General features: G+C 42.2%; 1 protein-coding gene across 1 annotated transcript; it reads right to left on the reverse strand.

Annotated features, from left to right (window-relative positions):
- Positions 1-12,377: 12,377 nt before the first annotated feature.
- zgc:174917 (uncharacterized protein LOC565650 homolog) lies at positions 12,378-13,180 on the reverse strand. The gene is given in 4 exon segments (XM_048544858.2): positions 12,378-12,485; positions 12,850-12,922; positions 12,924-12,946; positions 13,028-13,180. Coding segments are annotated over 4 exon segments (357 nt in total).
- Between the last annotated feature and the right edge of the window lie 8,851 nt (positions 13,181-22,031).

Below are 22,031 nucleotides of genomic sequence, written 5' to 3' on the forward strand. Positions count from 1 at the left end.
ATAACAAGGTATGTCTCACCTGCTGGTGGAGCTGAGCTACCAGTGCTCTCACTTCAAGGTGGTTTCTTGTCCTTAAAAGGATGACAATCCTGATGTAATACAAAAAATTGTCTGATAGGCACAGAAGCTGGAATATGGTTCATGAAAATTCTTGAGGTGGTGTTTCCCCAGCTTTCTAGCTCACTCTCAGGGCAACTGATACTCCAACAAAATTCGTCTCCCTTGGCCAAATCCTTCAAAATTTTGGTGATGTCATTTTCATTGACCTTCACAGAGTATTTCCTTCCATGAGACAAAGGTACGTTTTCTCATATAATATCCCAAATGTGCCTCAATAACTACCTGCACTGCCACTATGGCTTCCCTCTCATCCAATGCTAACTGATTTTCACTCTTGCATGGCTGGGAGTTCTCGCCGCTGAAATCAATTTGCATTCCCGGCACCAGTACCATATTTGAAAGGCTACTGCACACCTGAACTAGCAGTGGTATTCCAGAGCTGCCTTTTACAAATACACATGCTTTCTTTGATGCTATGGCAGACAAGCAGAAATAGGCTATCGACTTTGTAGGCAGGGGTCTTCAATGAAATGCTTGCTGTAGAGAGAGTGCAGTAAAGGTTAGGCTGATATTGGGGATGGCAAAGGTAACAAGGTGTAGAGCTGGATGAACACAGCAGACCAAGCATCATCAGAGGAGCAGGAAGGCTGACGTTTCAGGCCTAGACCCTTCTTCAGAAAAAAATGTTTTTTTCTGAAGAAGGGTCTTGGCCTGAAACGACAGCCTTCCTGCTCCTCTGATGCTGCTTGGTCTGCTGTGTTCATCCACCTCTACACCTTGTTACCTCAGATTCTCCAGCATCTGTAGTTCCTACTATCACTGGGGATGGCAGAACTGGTTCAACTGGCTGTTTTCACTAGAGTTTTAAAGGATGATAAGGGATCTAATTGTTCCTTGTTTCTATGTTTCTCTACTAACGCAAACAAATATAAAAGGGTGTGATATTGTTTGAAAGCAAGAACATACCAGAGGCAATGCAGAACAAGTAGAGTAATTCCGAAGCCATAAATTAGTCTGAAATTCATTTGCGTATGTTTGTAGAAGAACCCTCTAGGCACTGATTAGACTTAGCAATCACCCCATATCTATCAAAATCTATCAAATGGTCCCACATGGTGAATATAATCATCTTTGCCTGAAAGAATTAACAAGAAAGCTGTCTGCCTCTAAAGCCCAGGACAATCCATCACTTTGTCTATATGCCCTGTCATCTTCAAAGATTTGTGCACAATCATCCCAGTTCTCTTGGTGATAGTGGGAACTGCAGATGCTGGAGAATCCAAGATAATAAAATGTGAGGCTGGATGAACACAGCAGGCCCAGCAGCATCTCAGGAGCACAAAAGCTGACGTTTTGGGCCTAGACCCTTCATCAGAGAGGGGGATGGGGTGAAGGTTCTGGAATAAATAGGGAGAGAGGGGGAGGCAGACAGAAGATGGAGAGAAAAGAAGATAGGTGGAGAGGAGAGTATAGGTGGGGAGGTAGGGAGGGGATAGGTTGCAGTGGGAGAGAGATTCCCTGAGGTAGGTCCGGAGGGAGGAGGGTAACTTCTTCAGGTTAGGCATCCCTGGAAGAGGCTTCGCAGTGAGGTTAAAATTGTATCAGTGATAATGGGAACTGCAGAAAATTGTATCAGTGATATTGGGAACTGCAGAACAGTCCCTCTTCCGCACCTACACAGGCCCCAAACCCTACCTCTTCCTCCGTTACATTGATGACTGTATCGGCGCCGCATCTTGCTCCCCAGAGGAGCTCGAACAGTTCATCCACTTCACCAACACCTTCCACCCCAACCTTCAGTTCACCTGGGCCATCTCCAGCACATCCCTCACCTTCCTGGATCTCTCAGTCTCCATCTCAGGCAACCAGCTTGTAACTGATGTCCATTTCAAGCCCACCGACTCCCACAGCTACCTAGAGTGCACTTCCTCCCACCCACCCTCCTGCAAAAATTCCATCCCCTATTCCCAATTCCTCCGCCTCCGCCGCATCTGCTCCCTCGATGAGGCATTCCACTTCCGCACATCCCAGATGTCCAAGTTCTTCAAGGACCGCAACTTTCCCCCCACAGTGGCCGAGAACGCCCTTGACTGCGTCTCCTGCATTTCCCGCAACACATCCCTCACACCCCGCCCCCGCCACAACCGCCCAAAGATGATCCCCCTCGTCCTCACACACCACCCCACCAACCTCCGGATACAACGCATCATCCTCCGACACTTCCGCCATCTACAATCCGATCCCACCACCCAAGACATTTTTCCATCCCCACCCTTGTCTGCCTTCCGGAGAGACCACTCTCTCCGTGACTCCCTTGTTCACTCCACACTGCCCTCCAACCCCACCACACCCGGCACCTTCCCCTGCAACCACAGGAAATGCTACACTTGCCCCCACACCTCCTCCTCCACCCCCATCCCAGGCTCCAAGATGACTTTCCACATTAAGCAGAGGTTCACCTGCACATCTGTCAATGTGGTATACTGCATTCATTGTACCCGGTGTGGCTTCCTCTACATTGGGGAAACCGAGCGGAGGCTTGGGGACCGCTTTGCAGAACACCTCCGCTCAGTCCGCAACAAACAACTGCACCTCCCAGTCGCAAACCATTTCCACTCCCCCTCCCATTCTTTAGATGACATGTCCATCATGGGCCTCCTGCAGTGCCACAATGATGCCACCCGAAGGTTGCAGGAACAGCAACTCATATTCCGCTTGGGAACCCTGCAGCCTAATGGTATCAATGTGGACTTCACCAGCTTCAAAATCTCCTCTTCCCCCACCGCATCCCTAAACCAGCCCAGTTCGTCCCCTCCCCCCACTGCACCACACAACCAGCCCAGCTCTTCCCCTCCACCCACTGCATCCCAAAACCAGTCCAACCTGTCTCTGCTTCCCTAACCTGTTCTTCTTCTCACCCATCCTTTCCTCCTACCCCAAGCCACACCTCCATCTCTTACCTACTAACCTCATCCCACCTCCTTGACCTGTCCGCCTTCCCTGGACTGACCTGTCCCCTCCCTACCTCCCTACCTATCCTCTCCTCTCCACCTATCTTCTTTTCTCTCCATCTTCGGTCCGCCTCCCCCTCTCTCCTTATTTATTCCAGAACCCTCACCCCATCCCCCTCTCTGATGACGGGTCTAGGCCTAAAACGTCAGCTTTTGTGCTCCTGAGATGCTGCTTGGCCTGCTATGTTCATCCAGCCTCTCATTTTATTATCCCAGTTCTCTTGTTCTTGCATTTTCTTTAAATTGCACCATTACTGGATTATCTCTCTTCAATCTTCCTTCCAAAAGACCTTTCACCTCACCAGCTTCCTAGTGATTTAATTTACGATTTATCTGCCTGACAATATCTTCGTGAAGTCTATTACTGCCATTCTTATTGTTAATGTACTTCCAAATTCTATGCCAACTTTGACTCAGTTAGCTGGCATGTTCGCCTCTGAATCATAGCATTGTGCCTTCATCTTCCACTTAGGTTTTGATTATATACATCTGATGAGGATTAGATATATAGTGGAGACTGTATTGTAGAAGGTGCTGTCATTTGGAAGGTAAATCAGAGTTCCCAGCCTCTCATGGGCTCAAAGGTGAAGAAGCAGAGATTGAGAAAGTGAGAGTGGTGTCAATAGCAGGTGAACATTAGGAAAGAACAGTGATGAGAGAGGACTGGATGGGTAGACAGCGTCAGAAGCTGGACAAAGAGCGATAAGTCTGTGACGCACAGAATAATAGGAAACAGAGAGATGCATATGGCCCCTTATGTGCAATGAATAATTATGGATAGTTGAGTCTATTATGCTGACAACAAAACCACTGGACCATTGTTAGAGGCCTATTTAGTTGACTAATGTCCATTTCAAAGAAAATTTGTTGCCCTTCTCTGCACTGACTAAAAAGACTCCAGCCCCACTGCCATATGACAGACCTTTAACTACCCCTGGAATGATTTATCAACCCTCTCAAACTTCTATGAATACAATGATTAAGATGGGAGCTCACTGACACTCTCTTCAGGGATAGATACTGAATGGTGGTCTTGCCAGCGATGTCCTAAAAATGTTAATGACTCAAACAATATTCCAATAGGCCAATGGACACAGCATTTGCAAGTTTTAATTTCAGTTTTATATTGTCTACTCATGATATTCTCTGCTCTGCAGTTTGAAGGTCTGAAGCAGATAATGTGATAATCATGAGTGACCTCATTTCAGTCTTCAAGATTGAATCCGAGCTTTTTGCTCCAATCCCACTTTTACTGTTATTTCCTCAATTTTGTACATTTTAAGAAAGCTGAGCAGTAGCTTGAGGAATAGCACCTCTTTTCTGGTAGGCATTTCTCAACTTTTTTGAATTCAACTTTTTTAAAACATATCTACAATTTCTAATTTTGTTCCAGAGACCTGCTCATAATGATGCTGTGTTTCATCATCAAACATTTGGTCTGAATCTTACATTTTTTGCCTGCCAATTGTGTTGAGAGGTCTTAGCTGAAAGGCTGAGAGATATTTCTCATGGTATCTTACTAAACTCACTCATTAACTACTAAGTCCATCACAATGATGTCCATCTATCTGATTCTAGTCCCACCTTACCATGTACAGTTCTGGAACAATTTGCCACTTATTGGATTTGTGCCGAAACACTATAATTGTTGTCACCCATGTCATAGTTAAAATTGCATTCTGCACCAGGATGAGCACTGACATTGCAAAGCTATCCTGTTTGGCGCTAGCAGTCATCTTGAAGATGTTGATGAATGAGGCGATGGCAAATTCTCAACAAGGACCTTGGTTTCCTGGCACAGAGGTGATGCAGAGGGAGGATGTCGTCCTCCCAGCGGTCTGCCAGAGCTGGCCCCAACTACAGATCATGGTTGTCTGGTCTGAGGTCATCACCTGGGTCAGTGCAGTCTCTGTGGAGTAGAGGAATGCCCAGCGGCGCTGCAAGAATCTCAATGACACACTCACTCTATCCACCAAATTTCATACTCTGTCACTGTCACTATTGTGTGTAACATCAACCCTCACTAACTCTTGTTTGTCCTATCCTCCTGTACCTTTAGCCACTGCTTCCTCACTCAGTCAGGACTTCTCACACTTTTCCCCCACCTACACCAGCACTGACAGTTGTGTCTCTCACTCTCATCTTTCTCAATTCCTCCCTTGCTCTCATTTCGGGAGACGACAGTCCACAATTGGGCAGAAAAGGCCTGGGAACATGGAAGGGTATCTGACATCAGGCTCCTCAGCTGCTGTGAAGTGAAATTCCTGTCCCTAGCAGTAGAAGACCTGTATAGCTCCTGAGGGAATGCCAAGAAATTAATCTCCAACCAACTAAGGAAGGACCACTCTTCACTCCACTGCAACATTAACCCCACTGCCAGTGTCATTCATTGCACACCACCAAGCATACGATTGTCTGGCTGCCTCCTTGGACAGGTTGGTGGCTGCCATGGAGATCCAGTCTCAGCGCACTTAGGGACTGCTGGAAATGTGCACAGACTTACACTCGATCACGCCAGCAACTGGTCCACAGGACCAAAGTCATGGCAACTTAGGAAAAGGAAAACCGACACGCACTCCAGGTACTCCTCCCTTACAAGGAGCCAGGATAGTGTGAGGCGACACCCAGCTAGAGGGGATACTATATATAGGCCGCTCAGAAGTCTCCTCTCTGGGCATTCCAGAGGGTGGGCCCAGCCCCTTCACCCTGCTTGCCCAATCCAACTCTTAGAAGGCCAATCTGAGGAGAGTCCACTTTAGTCTGATTCTGCTACAAATGTTGACATAAACCACATTGCTTAGGCCCTTATAAGATTTCACTTATAAAATACAAGAAAACACTTGTGAAAGTTGACCATTCAGTGCATTAATTTTGTTTTTCTCCAATAATGGGAGATGGGCCAATTGTTTCTTTGAGATAGAGATTTCTTATGGTTTCTCAGGTTTAAAGGCATGAGGAATATTAAATAAATAAATCTTATTTTATGATGCAACTTATCTGGTTACTAGTTCTGGGCTGTTTTTGAAATTTATTTGTTTAGGTAAGAAAGGCAGCTGTCTTAATGAATAAAGAAATTACAAAAGTCTGTTCATAAAATTACCTCAAATGTATAGCAATCAACACATCCACTTGAATTGTCTGATTTTTAAGCTCCACATGGCCTAGTCCATATTAATTTATTTCACATTGTCAGCATTTCCTTGTATATGTTTTTCCTTCATGTGTTTATGTATCTTACCTTAAAGTACAACTGTTCTATTCACCTTAACTAACTCTTGTGCGAGTGCTCCAGAGCAAAACAGGCTATTAATAATCTATCGTGTATGCTCACAATTCAATTCCCCAAAGACTTCTGGAATAGTTATATGATAAATGATTAAAGCTTTAGAATGCATAATAGTACAGGAAGTACTTTTGATATTTGCTGTGCTGATGAGGTTTTACCTATAAGATAAAGTGGTGATAGTTACAAAGGCCAATATAAATGTTATGATATGAGCTCATTGTAAGATAAAGCTGAAATATCACCGATAACTGATATCAGTTTATCTTATCATATAAACTTCTGACAAAATGAGTCACAATATGTCACCCCAGAAATAGGGAAGTCAGTTGTATTGAATCTTGCTTGAACTACACCTCAATCATTGTGTGCAGTTTTGGTCTTCCTACTTCAGGAAAGTTAGTATCGTAAAGCGAGTTCAACAAAGGTTCTCGAGCATTGTTCCTGGGGCTGTGATACTGTCCTATAAAGAGCAATTGGGAAAACTGAGCCTGTATTCTCTAAGAATTTCAAAGATTGAGCGGTGATAACATTGAAACCTACAAAATATTTAAAGGGATACCTATTATTGTGCGGTTTTATGTCAACATCATGAGTTTAGGTTCAAGTCATACTGTTCGAGGAGAGGCAAAATGAAGAACAGCCTTCAGGCTTGGACTTCTTTATAACACTGTTTGAAATAGCAAAGGTTGGGTATTCTTTCACCAAGTCACCCTTTATTTACACGTGCATTGTACGAGACACAGCCCCAGCCAGCACAGAGCTGGCTCCTAGAGTGAGCAGAACCTTTGATACTCACGTTATTATATGTTGGCCAGGCCTCCCTGACTGGGCTAGGCTAACAGTACCAATTGGTGATCTCATATTTTGTGACATCCATCTGGTTGACATCATTCTGATTACTGCATTGTTTATCACGCATTTAGACTAAATACTACTTCATAAAGTATTTAGAGACATACCAAGCTCTGAATTGACTGTTATGTTATTGAAAGACTACCAATGCTCCACCACCTAATGGTAATGGGTGGACTTTATATGCTTCGCTTTTGGTCTCAACTCCATCAATAGTTTAGGCCTAGTGAGGAGTAGTTTCTTGACATCATCACAAGTTTGCTCAAGGGCCTTAAAACCATCTCAAAGCTGCCTGTCTCCATCGTAAACATTGGTTGACATTTGTGTACTCATGAAAATATGAAAATGGAGAGGAAGTGGACCACTTGTCTCTTCAAGGCTGCTCTGACAATCATGAAGATCACAGTTGATCTGTAGTTGCTTCAAGCTCCAAATTCTCATTTACACACAATTTGACTCCATTGCCTAATAAGAATCTATTCATTTCTGTATTAAAAGTATTCAATGATGTTATTTCCACCCCCTTTTGAGGCAGAAGTTCCAAAATTATACAAAACTCTGAGGGAAAACTTCTCCCCTCTTTCCTGTCCTAAAAGGGTGACCACTGATTTTTAAATAGTGTCCCCTACCTCAGGACTAACCCACAATAGGAAAGATCATTTTATACACTTCAAACAAATTGCCCCTCACTCGCCCAGGCTCAAGTGGAAATAATCCCAAGCTGGCCAACACTTTCTCAGAAGACAATTTACTCAATCCATCGATCTAGTAAATTTTCTTTGGACAACTTCCAATGCATTTACATCCTTTCTTAAATAAGAAGACCAAAGCTGCACATGGTATTCAAAGCAGATTTATCAAGGGAAGGTAAGACCAAGAACTATGTTCAGGCTTGGTTTCTACATTAAGGCTAAATACTAGAATACCTGGCATTCAGAGATGCTTGAGAGTCTCTCGTGACTCTCAAATGAATTATTCAGTAACTTCTCTTTACAATGTATATTTTTCAATTTTTTCTTTATCTCCTATCCCTGCCCAAGTCTTTGATTTGGTTCATCAGTATCAAAAGATGGATCAAGTGGTGAGTTTTCTTTTTATGTCCGCTATTTTCTGATTGATCAACAGTGTTTGACATTGCATTGATGTCGCAGTAGGAATGTATTGAAAAGTTAAGACTTTTTTCTGCTCCATAATTAGCGTCAGGATCACGTGATGATGTAAAAAGAGAACTGTTGTTCATCCAAGTTAGTTGCTTTCGAAATAGAGAAACGTGTTCCCTTGCAGTATTAACCTCTTCTTCAAGATTCTGTTCCAGGCCTTGAATATGTATGTTGGTTAGAAAATGATTTTGTTTGATGCTTGATGTTGTTCTTTAGACTCTAGCACTTCTTTGAAAAGTATCCTTTTTCTCTTTAATTCAAACAAAGAATTAAAGGGAATTATTTAGCTGAGTTCTTTTTTGAGGGACTGATGAGAAGGTTAGTAAAATTGTATTTGCTGATTGATGTTGCTAAGTATTTTCCCTTAATTTGGATGGCTATTGTTAAGATCATCTTTGCCTTGTTATATTCTTAATTGATTAAAGTTATTATTGAATCTTTGTTATTGTAAAGATGGATGTTGTAGTGCCAAATTGAAAGTCGTTAAAGTTCCTGCAGTTCTAAATGGTGTTTATAACCTAAAGGTTTTTTTATTGTCAATATGTGGTCTTCATAGAGCTGTGTCAAGATAGTATTTTTGCAAGATGGGTCAGGATTTCCAAATGATCAGTAGGAGGAATCTTTCTCAATAAATGTCAATCAATAAAATTCAATGATGTTTTTGGTTTTGCCAAGAATGGCTGTCTGAGATTATTTTTGTGAATATTTTCTCACTACATCTGAGGTCATTACAATCAACCTTTGACACAGTCTATTCAGATTTGTGCTCCTTTATGTCTGATTATGTTGTTCGTTTGTGGATTAAAATTGATGAAATTTGCTGAGTAATGGGTCTGTGTCTGTGCTGTATGATAGTATGACTCTATGACTCTATGAAAGGGAGTCAGGCAAGAAACAGTGGCCACGTCAGATCAACTGCAATAAAGCAATGGACCTGAGCGGCTGGATGCTCCTGCTCAAAATTCATGTGTTTCTATGTATGCTCATATGATTATGGTAGACAGTTGATAGAGTATAGCATACTGAGGCTGATGCTGGAATTGATGGCATTTGAAGCTGCCCTTGCCCACATGAATGCATTTATTGAAATGCTTCTGGCAATGCATCCAAATGAACAGGACTACACTTGTGGAGATGACTGCAATGGCTGTCTGCAATTACTTACTTAATTTGAATTTTCTTTTTGAAAAGCCACTAATTTCTTGTGGATAGAAAACCACCAATTTATTCACCTGTATATCCCCTTCAATCCTGCACAAATGAACACTGGAGCTACTCTCTGCTATGCTGTACTATTTTGTGTCTTTCTCAGGTCAAGCTCATTTCCTGATTGACTTCCAATGCCTTTGCCTGTCAAAGTAGAACTCCCCGTTAGACTATAATAATGCAGTGTACATTGAAGGCACACTAGCCTCTGATGATTTTGCATCCCTGTTGAGGCCTGTACCCATTGAGCAGCACATTTAGCACTGGCTGCACTATGCAAATATAAATAAACAGGCAGCACAAAGCAAATCCCCTCTCAATTTATGCCTTTTATCCTTCTGACTCTTTCCTTCTCGTGTTATGCCTTAGCTTATAACCACTCCACAAAAACACGCGTTGATGACTTTCCACTTCACCCCTGCAGTTGTCCACAGATAGTGGCCATCTGAATTATAAGCCTTTTTCTCCAAAGGAAATGTTTCTTCCCAGGAGGCTTGGTCACATGAGACGCTAACGGGATAGTGTAGATCCATACAACATCCACTGACAAAATCACCACTTCTAGCTCCACTCTATAAAAGGAATGTCTCTGGTCTGTGAAAATCAGCCACCAATTCTGCAAATAAAGTACTCCTTTCATTGAAACAGTGAAGTCAAGTCACATTCCATCAAAATTTTCTCAGAAGGCTTTCAAAGGAATGTTTTTAAGAGAAGGAACTGCCCACAACTTAAGAATTCGTGGTTAGGAAATTACTGCCAATGAGGAATTCCAAGCAGATAACTTCAACTTTGAACTTTTTGGATTTTAAAAACCAGGTAATTGATCCAATTATAACATTCAGTTATTTTGTGATTAAAAATGATGAATTATGAATTGAACATTCTCTTTGTCTGTTCTGATTTTTTTCCCTTCGTTCATGGGATGAGGGCATTGCTGACCAGTAGAATTCATTGCCCATCCCTAATTGCCCAGAGAGCAGTTTAGAGTCAACAACATTGCAGTGGGTCTAGAATTACATGTAGATAATGTTAGGTCTCCACATATTGAGACCTAACATCTGTTTTCCTAAAAAGGAGCGAGATCCCTGTTTTCTTCACAATGCCAAGGGTGACCAGCAGTAGAACTTGGAACTGGAAGATGCAAGCTTTGAAATGAAATGTGGGCTGGGAGTAATTTATATAAACCATTGGTCTCATTCGGTTGCCTCTTTGCATAGTTCTGGCCTAAATCATATGGCTCATGTAGGTTTTCCCAGCCTCTGTTTGGACAATGTGAGAGAAGTTTAATGACAAACACATTCAAATTTCTAGATAGGTATTTGTTTAAAACTTTACAGGCACAGTACATTGTTGCAGTGGTGTCCAAATCTATACTTTTTCGACTCCAGATAAGTAACGCAGTTTTATTATTTGATTATTTGCATTATTATCATTATTATTATCATTACATTGTTATGATCCAGATGATGTTATTACTGGTCAAGTCAGATTACAAACTGGCATTCCAAAACCAGTCCAGCTCTCCCCTCCCCCTACTGCATCCCAAAACCAGCTCAGCTCGTCCCAGTCTGTTCTTCCTCTCACTTATCCTCTCCTCCCACCTCAAGCCGCCCCTCCATTTCCCACCTACTAACCTTATCCTGCCTCCTTGACCTGTCCGTCCTCCCTGGACAGACCTATCCCCTCCCCACCTCTCCACCTATACTCTCCTCTCCACCTATCTTCTCCTCTCTCCATCTTCGGTCAGCCTCCCCCCTCTCCCTATTTATTTCAAAACCCTCTCCCTATCCACCTCTCTAATGAAGGGTCTAGGCCCGAAACGTCAGCTTTTGTGCTCCTGAGATGCTGCTTGGCCTGCTGTGTTCACCTAGCTTCATACTTTGTTATCTTGGTAGATTATATTTGGTTTTGTTTTGGTTTTATGCTTCTAAGATGCTGCTTGGCCTGCTGTGTTCATCCAGCTCCACATTTGTTAAAATAGAATAAACAATAGTGTTTGGAATGAATTCAAATTCAGAGTTTTAAATGCACAGAAAAATATTAACATTAATCCCAAACAGTCCATTACAAGTTTTTAAAAAATCTCTTGTTCAATAGTAGAAGCACCTATCTACAATTCTCATATCAGATAAACCCTTTTCCTAACACATTGGCAGGTTTTAGGTAACTGTGACTTTTACTCGTGGCTAGGAAATGCTGATTACTTCTTCCTGGAGCTGCCATGTGTCTGACTATAACATTCTCAGTTTTAAATAACCTTTTCAGTGTTTTATCCAAAGCATTTGCATTAGATCAATGACAACTCCTCATTCTAAGTTAATCTAGCTACATTACATTCTCCCATTCTCAACCACCTTCAAAGGATTTCACAGAGCTGCACAAAACAACATAAAACCAGAAGAAAAGTTTATCTCTCTAAAGTTAAAAACTCTTAATTTAGAAACTTATAATAGAACTTAAAGCATAATTTTGTTAAGCTGTAAAACATGCATAGGTAAGCAAAAGTCAAAATAGCTCTCACAAATGGTTTTAAAATAAATCAACACAGCTATAGAAATTCTTACAATTTAGTTATTGAACACACAGAAAATCCGCATGTTGCTAATCTAAACTCCAAAACCCAAGCCTATTGTAGTTTATAGTAAAATATGTATGAATCAGACAGTTTGTATCACAAAATAAGAATATTTACGATTATTCAGTCCAGTAAAATATAATAGCAGTTTAACAAATATATGTTCATTGTTTATGTCTTCAGTTAATAGGTTTCCATATCAACTACTTCAAATAGCTACAACTCTTTCAGAATGTTTTAGTAAAGGTATCTGGTGCATTGTTTAGAAAGAAGTTGAACTTGTCTTCTCCTGCTACCAGCACTGTTGCAGGGAAAGAACGGGATCTGTCAGGATCCTGAAAGAAATAGAAACAATCAGCATTAATAATCACTTGGATTTTAATCCTTCCTGTAGCATGTCCAAAGCTAACTGCACTAGATAAGGCTTATAAAGCTCTGGCTCACATTCATGAACTAGGAATGATAGGATAGTATGAGCCAGGAATTGAAAAGATGGGGTAGTTTGTCCTCTGGATTGCCATGCTAGCGGCTGGAGATCAATTGTTGATTGTGAGAGACTCTCAGATATTGTGGAAGGATTGGCAATCCTATTTCTGACAACAATTTTAGTTTGATTGTTATAAAGAACACGCAAAACATTAGCATTTGGATTTTATTCATACTTATATATGGAATGACACTCACAAACTCAATACTCACATCAACAAGATAGGCAGTAGTGGAGACAAAGCAGATCACAAAACCGTACCTTCGCCAACTTGAAAGGTTTGAAGTGGACTGTCAGACTATCATGGACCTGAAACAGGCAAACAGATTACATTACAGAATTTTGATACTTATTCATCTTATTTATTTTTAACTTTGGATTTCTATTCACAGGCATTTGTCCTGCTTTAAGAGGACGTTGAATAGCCTTCTCAGCTTCAACAAAGTATATAGGTATCTCCTGATTTGCTGTCCACAAGGTTCCTGGAGATGTGCTTGTTCCATGTTCGAGTAGCCCTAGCTTGTGGCTTCCAATGGATATCATTGAGCACAGCATTATCTCTCTGACAAATGCTTATAGTTACTTTGTTGTAAAATTGAAAACTACCATTGGGTTAAAAAATTGAAAATGGCATTGAACCATAGAATCATAGAGTCATACAGCATGGAAACAGACCCTTCGGTCCAACCAGTCCATGCTGAACATAATCCGGCACTAAATTAGTCCCATTTGGCTGCCCCTGGCCCTTATCCCTCCAAAACTTTCTTATTCATGCATCCATACAAATATCTTTTAAACATTGTAATTATGCCCGCATCTACCACTTCTTCAGGAAGTTCATTCCACATGCGAACCACCCTCGGGGTAAAAGAAAATTGCCTCTTATATTTTTTTTTAAATCTCTCCACTCTCACCTTAAAAATGTGCACATTTGTTTTGAAATTCCCCATCCTAGGGAAAATACAACTACCATCAACTCTATCTATTCATCTCGTTATCTTATAAACTTCCCTCAGGTCACCTTTCAACCTCCCACCCTCCAGTGAAAAAAGTCCCAGCATATCCAGCCTTTCTTTATAACTCAAACCTTCCATACCTAGCAACATCCTGGTAAATCTCTTCTGAACCCTCTCCAACTTGATAATATCCTTCCTATGACTGGATGACCAAAACTGGACATAGTATTCCAGAAGACGCCTCACCAAGTCCTGTACGACTGCAACATGATGCCCCCAACTCCTTTATTCAAAGGGCTGAGCAATGAAGGAGAGTGCGCTAAATGCCTTTTTAACCATCCTGTCTATGTGTGATGCAAACTTTAAAGAATTATGTACCTGCACTCCTAGTCCCCTCTGTTCTACAACACTACTCAAGGCCCTACTGTTAATTATATAAGGCCTACCTTTGTTTGTTGGACCAAAATGCCGTATCTTGCATTTATCTAGATTGAACTCTGTCGACCACTTTTCAGCCCATTGACCCATTTGATCAAGATCCTTTCGTAATCTTAGAAAATGCTCTTCACTGTCTACAATGCCACCAATTTTGGAGTCATCCACAAATGTACTATCCATGCCTTCTCTATTCTCGTTGAATCATTTATATAAGTAACAAACAAAAGTAGATTCAGAACTGATTCCTGTGGAACACCGCTGCTCAGAGGCCTTCTGTCCGAAAGACAACACTCCACCAGTACTCTCTGTCTCCTGCCGCTAAGGCAATTTTGTATCCAATTGGCAAGCTCACCCTGAATCCCACAGACCTAACTTTACTAATTAACTTACCATGCAGAACCTTGTCAAAGACTTTACTATAATTCAAATAAATAACATCTACTACTCTGCCATCATCAACCTTCTTGGTAACTTCCTCAAAAAACTTAAACAAGCTTATAAGACACGATTTTCCTCAGACAAACCATACTGACTATCTCTAATCAATCTCTGTTTCTCTAAATCCTGTGTCCATAAATCCTATCTTTTATATTCATCTTCATCAATTTACACACCACTGAAATCAGACTCACAGGTCTATAGTTTCTGGTTTGTCCTCACAACATTTCTTAAGCAAAGGTACAGCATTAGCCACCCTCCAGTCATCAGGGAATGGATTAAATGTCATTAAGAGACAAGGGCACAAACTTAACTTGTTTTCCCTGATGCTACATCACCTTAACGCTTGAATGGTGTCACTTGGGAATAAAATTAGGAAGCATTTTGCTCTGCTGCCCTTAATCAGTCCGGCCCATCTATGACTCCAGGCCACAAGAATGTGGTTGTCTCGGAAGGATGACTCTGAAATAGGCTAACAAGCTTTCTGTTTTAGATGTTTCAGTATACTAGCTGATAAACTGTCATTTGTCAGAGTCAATAAATAGTGGCCTGGCAGAGAACACCCCTCCAACCCAAAAGAAAATGTTTAAAGTACAGAGAGAAAGCCTTGTAATCTCTACCCAAAAATCTGCAGATGCTTTCTGAGTTGAAATTTTCCAATATGTGATTGTTTGTTAAAGATGTCACAATATATGGAACAAGCTACAGCTAAGTGGAGTTGAGTTACAGATCAGACATGATCAAATTTATTGGTGGAACAGGCTTAAGAGGCTAAATGATCTTGCTCCATTCCTATGTAACTATCGTGATCTTGAACAATTGGGTTAGTGTGCTGTGGAGTGGCAGAAGGCGTTTAATTTGGATAAATGTGAGGTGTTGCACTTTGGCTTAAAAAACAAGGGCAGGACTTAAACAATTAATGGTCGAGAACATGGCCAATGTGGACTAGTTAGACTGAAGGATCTGTTTCCATACTGTATGACTCTGCATGTAATCTCGGAAAGGTGCTCATATAATTAAAGTGATCACCACTTATAGCTCTAATCAACATCACCCAAAGCCAGCCAGTCAGAGACTATGGATTCACTTTCAAAGTCCCAGTATCTAATAACAAAGAACAATGTAAATTATAATTGCCTGGGTAAAACAGCAGTCATATTCAGAAACATGTCTCAGTATTTTATTGGATTGTTAATCTTTGACTCGCCTGATGTCCTGTGCCAGGCAACATAAGGAGCCACATTGCTTTCATGAGGGACATCAGAGATTGGATACTTGAAGATAAAATGAGAATCAAGCAGAATGACATCTGATCCTAAAACTGCAGTGGTGGCTTTGAGGTCTAGAGGATGTGTAGCTAAGTCCATCATCCACTCGTTCTGTAAATGTACATTATGTAGGCTGTACTGGGTGTATACCTTACCTGCAATACACAATATAGAAATTACAAAAGAATAAAGTTAACAAAGATTTATATAAGCATTTCCTAATTACAATTAAATTATGATGCTCGGTGTCATTAAAGGCTCTGAATCAAATGCTGAGCACATTTCCAGACCTTCCAGTTTCATTGAGGCATTCTTTAACATGTAAAAAAGAATCTTATGATAACTGGCACGCAGATGTTTACTTACCAAACTTATCTTCTAAGATTGAGATTGAAGGTTGAAGGTCAACCTTCTGAATCAACCACATTCTTGTGGTCTGGAGTCTTCGGTGGGCCAGGCTGGTTGCAAAGCAGTATGCTTCCTGATTTTATTTCCAAGTGACCCCATTCTGACTGGCCAGCGCAAGTTCATCCTTGTCGAGGATATGGATTCCAGTAAGGTAGCCATTCATTTCATAGAGATTTTTCAGCCCAGTTGTCTTGTTCTGCGTGTTTAGTGGCTTACTTTGCTTGACATTCGCTTTGCAGAATTGTGCTAGCATTGATAATGGGAACTGCAGATGCTGGAGAATCCAAGGTAATAGAATGTGAGGCTGGATGAACACAGCAGGCCCAGCAGCATCTCAGGAGCACAAAAGCTGACGTTTCGGGCCTAGGCCCTTCATCAGAGAGGGGGATAGGGTGAGGGTTCTGGAATAAATAGGGAGAGAGGGGGAGGCGGACCGAAGATGGAGAGAAAAGAAGATAGGTGGAGAGGAGAGTATGGGTGGGGAGGTAGGGAGGGGATAGGTCAGTCCACAAAGACGGACAGGTCAAGGAGTCGGGGTGAGGTTAGTAGGTAGGAAATGGAGGTGCGGCTTGGGGTGGGAGGAAGGGATGGGTGAGAGAAAGAACAGGTTAGGGAGGCAGAGACAGGTTGGACTGGTTTTAGGATGCAGTGGGTGGAGGGGAAGAGCTGGGCTGGTTGTGTGGTGCAGTGGGGGGAGGGGACGAACTGGGCTGGTTTTGGGATGCAGTGGGGGAAGGGGAGATTTTGAAGCAGGTGAAGTCCACATTGATACCATTGGGCTGCAGGGTTCCCAAGCGGAATATGAGTTGCTGTTCCTGCAACCTTCGGGTGGCATCATTGTGGCACTGCAGGAGGCCCATGATGAACATGTCATCTAAAGAATGGGAGGGGGAGTGGAAATGGTTTGCGACTGGGAGGTGCAGTTGTTTATTGCGAACCGAGCGGAGGTGTTCTGCAAAGCTGTCCCCAAGCCTCCGCTTGGTTTCCCCAATGTAGGGGAAGCCACACCGGGTACAGTGGATGCAGTATACCACATTGGCAGATGTGCAGGTGAACCTCTGCTTAATGTGGAAAGTCATCTTGGGGCCTGGGATAGGAGTGAGGGAGGAGGCGTGGGGGCAAGTGTTGCAATTCCTGCGGTTGCAGGGGAAGGTGCCTGGTGTGGTGGGGTTGAAGGGCAGTGTGGAGCGAACACGGGAGTCACGGAGAGAGTGGTCTCTCCGGAAAGCAGACAAGGGTGGGGATGGAAAAATGTCTTGGGTGGTGGGGTCGGATTGTAGATGGTGGAAGCGTTGGAGGATGATGCGTTGTATCCGGAGGTTGGTGTGGTGGTGTGTGAGAACGAGGGGGATTCTCTTTGGGCAGTTATGGCGGGGGCGGGGTGTGAGGGATGTGTTGCGGGAAATGCGGGAGACGCGGTCAAGGGCGTTCTCGGCCACTGTGGGGGGAAAGTTGCGGTCCTTGAAGAACCTAGACATCTGGGATGTGCGGGAGTGGAATGCCTCATCGTGGGAGCAGATGCGGCGGAGGTGGAGGAATTGGGAATAGGGGATGGAATTTTTGCAGGAGGGTGGGTGGGAGGAGGTGTATTCTAGGTAGCTGTGGGAGTCGTTGGGCTTGAAATGGACATCAGTTACAAGCTGGTTGCCTGAGATGGAGACTGAGAGGTCCAGGAAGGTGAGGGATGTGCTGGAGATGGCCCAGGTGAACTGAAGGTTGGGGTGGAAGGTGTTGGTGAAGTGGATGAACTGTTCGAGCTCCTCTGGGGAGCAAGATGCGGCGCCGATACAGTCGGTTCCAGTTTGATGGTGACTTAGGTAGTTAGCCCATAGATTTTAATTTGCATATTGTTGTTCAAATGTTTCCTTGAACAGAAATTACATATGTGTTAAAAATGTCCAAGTGATTAATATTGCTATATTGACCAATCCCTTTTAATATTGCTTAGAATTCATTCATGTGAGTGGGACTGGCTGGGTTAGCATTTCTTATCCATCCCTAATGATCCAGATGTTTGTTAAGAGGTAACATTAGCTGGAGCTGCAAGGTACCCGCTCAGGCTTCAATGTCAATAATTGTCACTGTCAAATGTCTTACCATCTGTGGGAGAATAGGAAATTGTAAGTAAAAAAGGCAAGAACTGTGTGTTGCAGAACCAAACCTACTGTTTGCAATAAATTAAACAGTTTTGTTCCAGTCTCTTCCAGTCTTGCTTTCACATTATTTTCCCTGATGGTGATAATTGCTAGTTTTATTTCTTCCTCTCAATTGGCATTTCCGTGGCTCCCACTCTTTCATAAAAATCTTACCTGTTTCTTCCCCTTATATATTTTTACTTCTTCTATCTCCATTTTTGGAAGTAACAATCCCATTAATATCAATCTCAAGCCCACTGGCTCTGACATCAATCTTGCTGTTCTTATACAACTTCCTGACACAATGACAAACCATTCTATCAGATTCTTTGCCCTGAATTTTCCGAGCCATGATAATGTGGACAATGACGAATCGGTTGAGAAAATATAACAATATCATCAAGTCGAGGAAAAAATTGTCCGATTTTCCACTCATGGACTGTATGACCAAATGAGGATCTTGCTAATGATGAATGAGAGGCTAATTTGCTTGTATTTACAACTTATTTGCACAAAATCATTTCTTTTTTATATGCATATTCCTACTCTTCTACAAGATAGAAAGAAACTTGACAGTAACAATTCCAGCAGCAGTTTAGATATAATACATTAGGTAATTAGATAAAGAACAAAATGCAACTATGAGAATCGGGAATGGATCATTGATACCAGAGGACAAACAGACTGTCAGTGTGGAATGTTTTGGTCTCATTAACATGATGGGGGGATAGCATTCTGATATCTCTTGGGGGAGGTGCTGTGTGTTTGGGGCTACTTTCCTGAGTCGTCCTCCTCTCCTTCTGGTTCATCTTCAATCTGCCTAATGAGGACTACTCAATGAAGACTGGTCTCTGAGGGCCACCTGAAGAACGCTGCTGTCTACAAGGTATGCTTGATGCGAACTGCTCTCTGAGAACCTTCTATACCCCAAGGACTTATTGTTATATTTCTGGGTTTGGTGGCTTGTGCCATTTCAATCAATTACCTGAACTCTTTTGGCCACTGGCCATGGGACAGCCACACATGACACTGGATGATTGTTGCCTATTTGCACCACCGCTCCCCCCCACCACCCCACCACCTTCATCTGAGGGTTAGTTTACCATTCTTTCTATGATAACACTTATGTTCAAAAATAACACATTAATAGTAGTATGTGTTTGGCACCAGATAAATTGTTGACATCAGTTCAATGGGTTTCACGATCTCTGTGCTTTTCATTATTCTTCACTTTCTTTTCATAATTCTTCCCTTGTTTTCATGTGATAGAATTTTGGAAAGTTAATTATGAACATGATAGCTGTTAGATGAAATCTGAAGTGCACTGTTTGGTGCTAGGAAAGTTCAGTTTTTAAGGGATCTTATTACTCAACCTAAGTTTATTCTCAGGGCTACCATTTTGACCAGGGACACAGCAGCTTGGGTTATACTCCATGGGTAATGATCCCCTGTACCTTCTCATCCATGCTGGTTGGCATGGAACACTCAGCAGCCTCACCAGATCATCATGGCATATCTCTGACCCATTTAAGATAACCCACTTCAATATGTAACACCTCATTGGGGTAGCACACTGGAACGAGCAAATTTCTAATGAGTGGTCTCTGGACTTGAAATGTTAACTTTATTTTTCTGTCTACAGATATTGTCAGATCTGCTGTGTTTCTCCAGCAGTTTCTGTTTCTGTTTCACATCTCCAGTGTATGCAGTTCTTAATTAAATTTCAGTAAAATGGTGAACATGTTTCTTTATTCATTCATGGGATGTTTCCCTGGATGGTTAGACTTGCATTTTTTCACCCTTCGGTGATGTTAGTGGACTGGAAATAATGGCAATTGGGATGGGTGGGATAATAAAACAGAAGTGAGTGGTTTGTCAATTCCCACCACTGCTGCTCCAGCTCATGTAATAAAGTGGTATTTGAACAACACTGGGCCTCTGTATAGTTTCTTTGATTGATGCTGAGCGGATAAGGATGTCTGGGTACAGAGCCAGTAGGCCATTGTTAGTGGTCTGAGCTGCGTGCATTTCTTTCACTTCAGAGTGGAGAAGCTGAAGAGAAAATTTGTTAGTAGTGCAGGAAACCTTGGCATCATATTGGAGGTCAGTTTTATCTGTAATCTTAAGAGAGTAACACACAAGCATTCTTAGAACAGGCAGAGCCAAGGAAACAAAATCACTGCTGGATATAGAGAAAAGTACTGCAATATCTTAGCAACCACACTTGCGTCTTTATAGTTGCAGAGATTTTGGTGGTCAAGCAGAGGGACAAAGACAGCCTGAAGGTTTGATGATGACTGACTGCTAGGTCTTTTCCAGGCTGAAAGGAGTGGATGGGAGGACCTCATACCAGTTGATTTCAAAAGGAGATCTCCCAAACTGATGAAAGCAGCTTGGCTGGGAGGCACAAATGAGATCAGTATCACTGGGGCAATCCCATGAACCTGGTTCCAGTATTGTAAATAATTATATGAGATCCTGACATCAGTACAAATGAGCAAACCTTCATTATGGTGATGGGCATCAATCCAATATGCTAACAAGGTTCACGAGGACAGTGCATTAGTTGGTTCGCAGAATTGTGAGGGGGAAGAATGCACTTGTGGTAATAGACAGGGACCAGAGACAGATGCAGATATACAATCAGTGGCAGGGGAAGATTGCAAAATACTGGAAAGAGCATTGCCCATTTCCTGATAACAACCTGGCACAACATAAAGTTATCACAGTCCCTTCCTTAAGTAGGATGAGTGTATGTAACATATAATCAGATAAAATTATACTTTAATACAGGATAAGGGCATTATAGTTTTTGATACATCATGAACAGGTTGGCGAGCATCTTCAACTGCCAGACTCAGCGAATTGTACAGACGGTTGTTGGCATTGACTCTCACACTTGGGGAGAGGGATCAAGCAATAATGTGCCCCCCACCCAGATGGAGATTTCCGGCCTCCAGGCCCTGCCATGACACCTTTATATTAAGCCTCCTCCAAGATGGTGCAGCTTAAGGATATATTTCTTCTGTCAAATGTATGGCCTCAATTATGACATGCAGCTTCTGTTAATGGAGTAGAGAAATCCAGGGACCTTCTTCCAGGAATTGCAGGATTGCTGACAATCATCTTTTCATAGCACCAGGCACTTTGTACAAGTCTTGGCACCTGAACATTCCTCAATATGTATGAATTATGGCTGCTGCCTGCAGGTACAAACCTACACTGTTCATTGATGATGGTTGCACATCTATTTGAAATTATTAAACTGAAAACATTTCCTGTTGATGAATATGCAGGCTTAGCTTGGTGATGCATTGATGGCAATATGCAGGCTTAGCTTGGTGATGCATTGATGGCAATATGCAGGCACTGGTACCTTGAATCCTTGGGAAGCCTGCCACTGCAGTGGGCCTCTGGCTTTTTTCAGATTGGTTGCTATAGTTCACTGTAAAGTCAATGAATTGCTCAGCTCATTGGAACATTGTATCAGTAGACACATTAGTGCAGTGTTGGTGTCCAGGCAGGATGACTCCACATAAGTCACTACATGGCGCTTCAGTAGATTCACTATATGGATATGTTGGTGATCATCTTTCAAGATTCTGTAGACCCTGGAACAGTTCCTATGGATTGGAGGGTAGATAATGTAAGCCCACCACTGTAAAAAGAAGGCAGAGAAAAAAGCAGGGAGTTATGGACTGGTCAGCCTGACATTGGTGGTGGGGAAAATTCTAATGTCCAGCATAAAAAA

Source organism: Stegostoma tigrinum, chromosome 15 (genome assembly GCF_030684315.1).
Source record: "Stegostoma tigrinum isolate sSteTig4 chromosome 15, sSteTig4.hap1, whole genome shotgun sequence".
In the NCBI taxonomy this organism is placed as follows: domain Eukaryota; kingdom Metazoa; phylum Chordata; class Chondrichthyes; order Orectolobiformes; family Stegostomatidae; genus Stegostoma; species Stegostoma tigrinum.